Source organism: Vigna angularis, chromosome 10 (assembly GCF_016808095.1).
Source record: "Vigna angularis cultivar LongXiaoDou No.4 chromosome 10, ASM1680809v1, whole genome shotgun sequence".
NCBI classification, from domain to species: domain Eukaryota; kingdom Viridiplantae; phylum Streptophyta; class Magnoliopsida; order Fabales; family Fabaceae; genus Vigna; species Vigna angularis.
Genome location: NC_068979.1, coordinates 2,502,766 through 2,511,490, shown reverse-complemented (window position 1 = coordinate 2,511,490; position 8,725 = coordinate 2,502,766). Strand labels below are relative to the sequence as shown.

Genomic DNA, 8,725 nt, shown 5'->3' with positions numbered 1-8,725 from the left:
TCAAAATCCTATACACACTTTTATATTTTTCTTTTTTTTACAAATACATTTTAAATTACTTTCTATATTTTATTATTTATATTATTTTATTTAAATTCACCGAATTGAATTCTTCGATTTTTGAAAAGCAATTGTAAAACCACCAACAGAAAAATATTGATTATTTTAATTTATTTCCAATCTAATTTGTAATAAATAGATAAGTCAATTTCAACGTAAATCCTTAAAGATTGAGAAATTTAACGGATAGTAGTTATATCTCTAATGTTAAAAGTTAAGGAACTTAATTAAACACTTTATTAATAAGTTTCAATAGTGTGTAAGATTTTTTGAATAATGATAAGATGACACATTTTTACATTCATTTGACGTAAAGTTTAAAAATAAAATGATCATGAAAGTGAGTTTTGTATTTTTTCAATAAGAAATAGAAATAAATAAGGGTAATATTAAATTAATATGAAAATTTTAGGTGTGTTAAAAAATATATATATATTTTTTACTTTATTAAGGAACGTGACATTATGACTCAATTTGCTCAAATGATAATTTTCCATTTTGGAGAGTACACCTAGAGATAACAACGGGTCGGATTGGACACGGATAATGTCTACCCGCAACTTGACCCGAAAAAAACATTTCATCTGCTATCTAACCCGCTATCCGCACAGATACTCGCTTAAAAAATATTTGCAGATATTTTAAAACATGCGGCTGCAAATATTTAAAAGAAATATTTTTATAAATTATTAAAATAAAATTTAAATAAAATTACAAAAACATATATAAAATATAATATAAACTAAGTTAAATATAAATTAAAATTTAATTTAAGTAAATTTAACCTTATAAAATATAAATTAATTTTAATTAAATTTAACTTAATAAGATATAAATTAAATTTTTATTTTTATTTTTGCGGATATCAATATACGCAGGTATGGATAGTATAATATCTGTACCCGATCCATTTATAAACAGATATTAAAATATCCGTAAGTATTAATTATCCGTCGCGGATTTTATTCAAAAATATCGCGTGAATTTTTTTGTCAATGAATACACGGACTCTCTTTTTTATTTGATTTTATTCATTTGGTTATCTTTATAAATATTTTGAATTTTATTTTCAACTAATTTTAAACTATCTTTTTCTTAATTGGCATACTTAATTTGCACAATGATTCATCTCTTCCAATTTATCGCTTTTAATTTATTTTTAAATTAAACTTCAATGTTTTAAAAAATATTAATAGCTACAAAAATACTCTTTTATTGTAAATCTTATACATTAAACATTTATATCGTGCAACAAGTTAAAATAACGTACATAAAAATTAGTTGCGTATCAAACTTTCATAAATAATATAAATTTTATAAGGTTTTGTTGTTTAACACGAATAATTTTTTAACAACATTAAAATGAATAGGTTTTAATGAATAAAAAAATATAACAATTATAAAATTTAACATGGAAAATTGAAACACAAAAGTTGAATTGTTTTATTTAAATAAATTATTTTAAATGTAATTGAAAGAGACTAAGGCTGTCTTTGGATTTGAAGATGAATTTGTGAGAATAAATTTGAGAGGAAAAATAGGTGAATGTGAAATTGTTTAAATTAAAAGAAAGTGAAAAGATTTAAGAAGAAAGTTGATCAAAATTAATAAATAATGTGAGAAATTTTATAGATTAAAAAAATATTTTAATTGAAAAATAAAAAACTATTATTATTTTATTGTTATTAAAATATAAATAAAATTTAAAAATAAAATTATTTAACTTTTTGGTAGTAAATCTTTTCTGTGTTGAAGAAAAAGTTAAAAACAAAAGAAAGTTTTGATTTCAGTGAGCTTTTTGTCCCTATTACTTTCTCCATGAATGGTAAATATGTGCATTTCCGGCAAATATTTTATTATATTAAATTATGAGAAAATTTCTTCTCCTTGATTGAAAGCGCCTCCCTCGCTAAGGTTGTCGTTTCCATCCATCCCTCAGGTTCGTGTCGTCGTTCTCGTGTTCTCTTTTCCACTATCTTTTCTATTATAAATTTGCTTTATATTATTGGTTTCTTCTACTTTATTGACATCTTAAATTATCTTTTATTGTATCAGATTTACCTTTTGTTTTTCAATATATCTTCCTACTTTATTGGCACTGACCCTTTATTGTGGCAGCTTCTATTATTGAAAGCCGATTAGGTTTATTATTCTCTTGGACAAGTTATCAACACTTGCAACTTTAAAATTGACATCAATATATATATATACTCATCTAGCTAAGTTTCCCATCTTGCCCCCACCCCAGGAAGCAAGATTTGCGTAACTCTTTAAACCTCTTTGGTTGAAAATGAAAATTGTGTCCTCAAGAAAGAATTAACGTATGTGAATATGTAGAAAGCTATTAGAGACTAAGTTTCTCTTATATATGTGTGTCTCTGTCTGTGCATAACAGGTGTTCAAAGCAATTCCCATAAACAAAGTTCATGGGCAAGAAAGGAGGGGCAAAAAAATCGGAGTCTGTATCTCACGCTCCAATATCATTAAGGGAAGAGGTCACCGGAAAACTACAAACGAAGGCAGCCTCTGAGACCAAGTCAAAATTGAGATTTGAGCACTTGAAAAACCTTGCAGTGTGGGCCACCACCAATGACCCTCCCATACACTCTCTGGGCGCCTTCTATGGACACCAATTTGCCACCTTTGGAGAGTCAATTGGAGTACCACCTGATAATTCTCTAATAATTTGCCAAAGGTTTGTTATACCCTATTTCTGTCTGTTTAGTAGTTATTCCTGTTCTTCAATTTGGTTCAGCAGTTGTCCCTTTAATAATTAATTTTATGGCTTGAACCTTTAGCGGAAAACTACATTTACAATATTATTTTTCTTTAACATTTTGAATAGTGATACGGAGCAATATGTCCTATCTGTTGTTGGAATTATTATCTGATCAAAGTTAGCAAAGTGTTATATTTCTAATAAGCAGCACCCAAGGAATCCACCTTTAAAGTCTAGTTGTTAAGAGAGGAGAACCGAAACTACACTCTACCAAGTATCCTATACAACTTGATGTGGAGCTTTGACATCCCGTAATACTCAAATTCCTACCATAGAACTATTTTTGAGAGCCTTTTAGTGGCGTTCACTCTACAACACTTCATTAGATGAAACTTCACTCAACTTCCTTGGTCGTAACACTCCTCCAGTGTGAACTCTCCATAGGTAAGCCTTTTTTTACCAACTTTGATACTAAGTCACAAGCATCCAAGCACTCGGAGAATCACTCTTAAAAACTAGCTATTAAAGGGGGAAGAACCAAACAATTAAATAGCTAAGATAGCATTCCATACTAGTTTATATGAGATTTAGACAGCTCGTAATGTTTGATTCCCAATCAATTTTATCTTTGTTATTCAAATTAACAATTCAATTTGTGACAATTTTGTAATGGTTGCGGTTGTTGTGTTGTTATTCTCTATGCTATTGTTGTTCTTCAAAAGTTTCAATATGGTTTAGCTTATAAATGTTCAGCTGCTTAATTACCATACCCGTATATCATTAAAGAATTTGGTGATCTTTTGTTGATAATAGTTTAATTGAGAGAAACAAAAATCGTTTGATAGCTCCAACAGATGATTTTTTTAAGTAGCATTTATTTGAGTTTGATTGAATGTCCAATCAGGTTCATGTTCTAAGTTATCTTTAAACTGTTGGTGCTTTGAAATTTCATAAGATCTCAGTATGAAATATGTTTATCAACACTGATAATCATTTGACTGCTCTACAGATGTAAAACTGTTCTTCAACCTGGCTTTAATTCAACTGTAAGAATTGAGAAGAGTAAGTTGAAGGTCAGGCGTAAGCAAAAGAAGTCTGGTAACATTACTCAAAACAACGTAGTGTACAGGTGTCATCATTGTTTGCATCAGAATCTAAAGAGAGGGACACATAAAAGGAATCTGTCCGTCAAAAGTTAAATCATCATTAGAGTCAACACCTCCATCAAAATCCATTGTAAGTGATTCTTGTAAAATAGAGAAAGGCATTGCAAGTAAAGATGGAATCAATGAAATAAATGTGTTTCCTTCCCGAGGGGCCAAAACTCAATCTACTTCGTCGAGTACAAATACAAAAACTTTGTTAGAAGGAAAGAGGAGAAGGCAAGATAGTCCCCTGTCCAATGATATTATTAAAACTACAAACATGTCTGGAAAAGGAGCAAATCCTGTGAGTACATCCATCAAAAGACGAAGAAAATCTTGGATGAGTTTAAAGGAAATTGCTCAGAGCAAAGAGCATAAGAACAGTCAGATTGGTAATTTGACAATCCCAGTCTTTCTGTAAATAGGGAAATTTCCTGTGTTGGTTAAATTCAATTGTATGTTTTACATGATGCCTGCTGGCCTTATACTTCAATTGCTGCTTCTACCTAAATTGTCTTTACTGATGCCCTGTTAGAGTCCTGTTCTCCTGTTTCCTAAGTCATGTATAAATAGGTATAATAGTTAAATATAATCAAGTATTATATAATAAGATATTATGTAATATATTGGAGATATAGAATCGGATAATAAATTATTATATTTAGATATTTATATCTTCAAAAGTATGTACAAACAAAAATTAAATGTAAAACAAAAATTGAGAACTAAAATAAAGAGTCATTTTTAGGAATAGAATTGCTGTTTAACACTTGTTTAACAAAAATTGAGAACTAAAATAAAGTTATTAACCTGTGTGATTGGATAGGTAAGACTAGTGATATTTTAAGTTAACGTGATTGTTTCAAGACACTTGCTGGGAAAAAATACCTAGATTCGTGATAGTTATATAAGGTTATGTGGTGTGCGTTCATGAAGAAAGGAAATGCAGTATAGGTTGGTTGATTTGATTTGATTTCAATTTTATAAGGGAGTTTTAAATTCCAAAAAATAATACATCAATTAGCTTTAAAGATCTTATCTTAATTTATATTAATAAAAAAACAATAATAAAAGCATTGGATGATAGAAGAAAAGCATTACACGATAAAAGGAAAAACATTAGACAATAGAAGCGAAAACATTAGCCAATATACGAAAAAAAACATTATCTTATTATATTTTTGTATGTGAAAGAAGACAGCCTACAACCTATTGCACACGAAAAATGGAAAAAAAGATAGCTATAAAATAGAAAAGAACTCAACACCTAAAGAACGTTTTCTGTTTAACTAGACTTCACATGGCTATACCACCAACACACCCAAAAAGCTCATCTTCGTATCGAATAATAAAACTTACGAAGAACGAAACATAATAAAACTATTATAAAAATGAAAAATTAATTTAACAGTAATTATCACAACTTGATAAATCTTTTACATGTACAACAAACACGATTCTAAATAATTTTGTGTCATTAAAGAATTTTGTAATTTTTTCAAAAATTCTATTTAAGAGATAAAAATGAAAATAAAAACACAAAAAAAAACATCTTTATATAATGGTATAAATATTTTACTTTTCAATGTTTTTTTTACGTATGACTTATAATACAGTTTATTAGTGTTACATAGACATAAAATATAAATTTTACATGCATTGATAACCAAATCAACATTTCATTAAAATTTTTAATAATAAATAAATTTTACACTTGTAAATATATAAGTTATATAAAATTACATAAATTAAAATTAACATGACATTAATTACACAATTAAATTGTTTTTAGGACTAAATATATTTTTAATCCTAAACTTATGAAATTGAAACTCTTATTTTAAACTATGATATATTTTACTTGTCAAATTTTAAAAATAAATGAATATAATTATTTTAATACATGATATTGATTTTTTTATATATTAAACAATATTTTAGATTGATATTTGAACGAAAACGTGTATAAAAATCAAATGTAAATATAGAACATATAAAATAAAATTAACGTAATTGAGTTAAAAAATTATATTAATTTATTTTTAAAATTTAAAAGATAAAATATATTAAAATTTGGGAAAGAATTATAATTTTACAAAAAGAAATTAGAGATTAAAAATATATTTAATATTTTTCATATATATTTAAAATTATATTAATTATTTATATCAAAAAGACCTGGGTAGAGAAAATAATTAACGCTTGAGTTGAATCGACATGGCGTGAGTGTGTACAAGATTTGTCTTGACTTGTATATATATTGAGTCTGCATTAGATTTTAGATTGATGACAGTAATCATCACTCAACACTTGAACATGGTGAATCGTCGACGCTTTATTCGAGTTGCAGTGAGCGACGATGAAGATGAAGCATCACGTCCACGACGAACGCGGAAAAGATTGAGGCTTTTTGAGGAAGAGGAAGACGACGATAATGATAACAAGAACGAAGAACAACCACTGCAGAAAAAAGAAGAAGTTCCAGAATCGCCTCAGCCTGCGGAGGATGCTACTCCTATTGGTAAACCAATTAGGTTTTCGGGAAAAGGAAAAGGCAAGAGAAGTCACTACGAGTCCTTCATGTTCAATGGCGTCGAATATACTCTTGTAAGCTCCTTGTTCTCATTAATTGTTCACAGATTAGGGTTTTCAAGACGAAACACTTTTCCCAATTCCTTTTGCTTTGTTTCTATACAGGAGGATTCTGTTTTTTTCTTTCCCGAGGAAAAAGGCCAAAAGCCATATGCTGCAATTATTAAGGTATACGCTTATGTACTTGTCAACTACTATTGATTGTGATTTTAGATCTTCAAAATTAATCAATTTGATTTCTCTTCATACCTATTAAATAATCACTGTTAGCAGTTAGTATTATCATTCCCATTGTCAATATTAATGCTGCATTGATATCTTTCTTCTCAAAGGGGTTTTCTTAACGTTGTTATGTTGTCAGGACATTAAACAAGGAAGTGATGGTAATGTGATAGTGACGGGACAATGGTTTTATCGTCCTGAAGAAGCTGAGAAAAAAGGTGGCGGGAACTGGAAATTACATGATACAAGGGAGTTATTTTACAGTTTCCATCGTGATGATGTTCCTGCTGAGGCTATCATGCACAAGTGTGTGGTGCATTTTGCTCCCATACATAAACAACTTCCAAAACGTAAGGATCACCCTGGATTTATTGTACAAAAGGTATATGACAATGTGGGAAAAAAACTTTGGAGATTGGATGATAAAGTTTATGGGGATACTAAGCAGCGAGAGATTGATGTGCTTATTCATAAGACTCTACAACTTATTGGTGAACTACCTCGTATTGAGTTCGTGGAAACCACTGATGATGCGCATGACCAAATGAAAAGTGAAAAAGTTTGAGGAGAAGCACTGTTCAACTCTTGATATTTCAAAGGATCAAAAGCTTATGAGGTGAACTGCATGAATATTTAAGCTCTCAGCCACTCTTTTTCCATTGTACCTCCACCAACTCATGCATGGCCATTAGCTTTTTTTGTCTTTCAGAGCTAAATTATATTTGACAGAATGTTTGGTCAGATACATCTCTTTCTTTCTTTCTCTAAAAATTTCTCTCATATACTTGTTTATTGTGATACATATATATTATATATCCACCCACCAACCTAGCTTTTTTCCATACCTGCTTTTATGTTTAAGTTCCTTTTTGTGTGCAATTTGTGCGTGCGTGCGCACCATCATGAGAAAACAAAATAGTGTTGAAACCCTAAACATATGAATTGTCCAACTCCTAGAAAGTTTTGATGGGAACAATCCAACATTGAAGTTTTGTAAATCCAACTGCCAAAGTGTTTTTGACCTAAGGATCCAAAACATGGTTTTGAACACACAAAAAAACCATTTTTTATTTATTTTATCGTACGTTACTTATTACAAAAGAGTGTCTAGCATGTGGTTTTATATAACATTAAAAATATGTTCTCATATCCCGTGAGTTTTAGAAAGAGTGGAAGACTTCTTGCGGTGATTACTTTTTTAAAACGCAAAATGAAGAGTTCAATAAATGATAGTAGACGACTACGTGACTATTATGAATGGTAATTTCTAACTTATTTTTATTCTTTTTCAATTTTGTATTTTGAATTGAAGTTTCATATTCTCATCCGTGGGCTAGCTTTTGCGAAACAATTTCGCTATCTTCTAAAAGCTTGGAGTGACTTTTAATAATAATAAAATACTTGATTAATTTGTAATATCATGAAGAGATCATGTTTGGTTGAGACTTTAAAACACTAGCGTCAGGTCAAATGTTGATGCTGACAAATAAATTAACTTTAAATAATTATTAGTGTCAGTTGAGTTACAGCAGCGCATCCAACTCTAAATTTTGACCGTTAATTTGTTAATGTTAATCTTTAAAATTGACTTTAACTAGCTTTCACTTACAAGGTGCTAAAGTTATTACTAACTTTTAAATTGATTATTTTTATTAAAGTAATTTAGTGCTGGTCAAACTCGTGTTAATATGTTATTGTATTGTTTATTTTAAAACTATTTAATTTAGGGTCAATTTTATCTGACACTAATTACAGTAAATTAAAAAAAAATCCTATTCAATACTTTAATGTTTAACAAATATAAACAATAAATATATATATATATATATATATATATATATATATATATATATATATATATATATATATATATATATATATATATATATATATATATATATAATGGATGAAAGGAATGAATATAGAAGAGATGAATGTGAATGAAACGAATGATTATTAAGGAAGAAAATTAGGAAAAGAATGTGCA

The 8,725-nt window shown here is 28.6% G+C and overlaps 1 protein-coding gene and 1 non-coding gene across 2 annotated transcripts; both read left to right on the top strand.

The window, feature by feature from the left end:
• Positions 1 to 2,330: 2,330 nt before the first annotated feature.
• Positions 2,331 to 4,554, top strand: LOC108335465 (uncharacterized). The gene is made up of 2 exons (XR_008245705.1): positions 2,331 to 2,755; positions 3,789 to 4,554. It is a non-coding gene; the product is annotated as an uncharacterized LOC108335465 (transcript).
• Positions 4,555 to 6,232: 1,678 nt separating this feature from the next.
• LOC108334753 (uncharacterized) lies at positions 6,233 to 7,551 on the top strand. Its single transcript, XM_052869481.1, has 3 exons — positions 6,233 to 6,531; positions 6,622 to 6,684; positions 6,878 to 7,551. Exons 1-3 carry the CDS (start codon positions 6,241 to 6,243, stop codon positions 7,301 to 7,303), a joined length of 780 nt encoding a protein of 259 aa, XP_052725441.1. The 5' UTR covers positions 6,233 to 6,240; the 3' UTR covers positions 7,304 to 7,551.
• Positions 7,552 to 8,725: the final 1,174 nt, after the last annotated feature.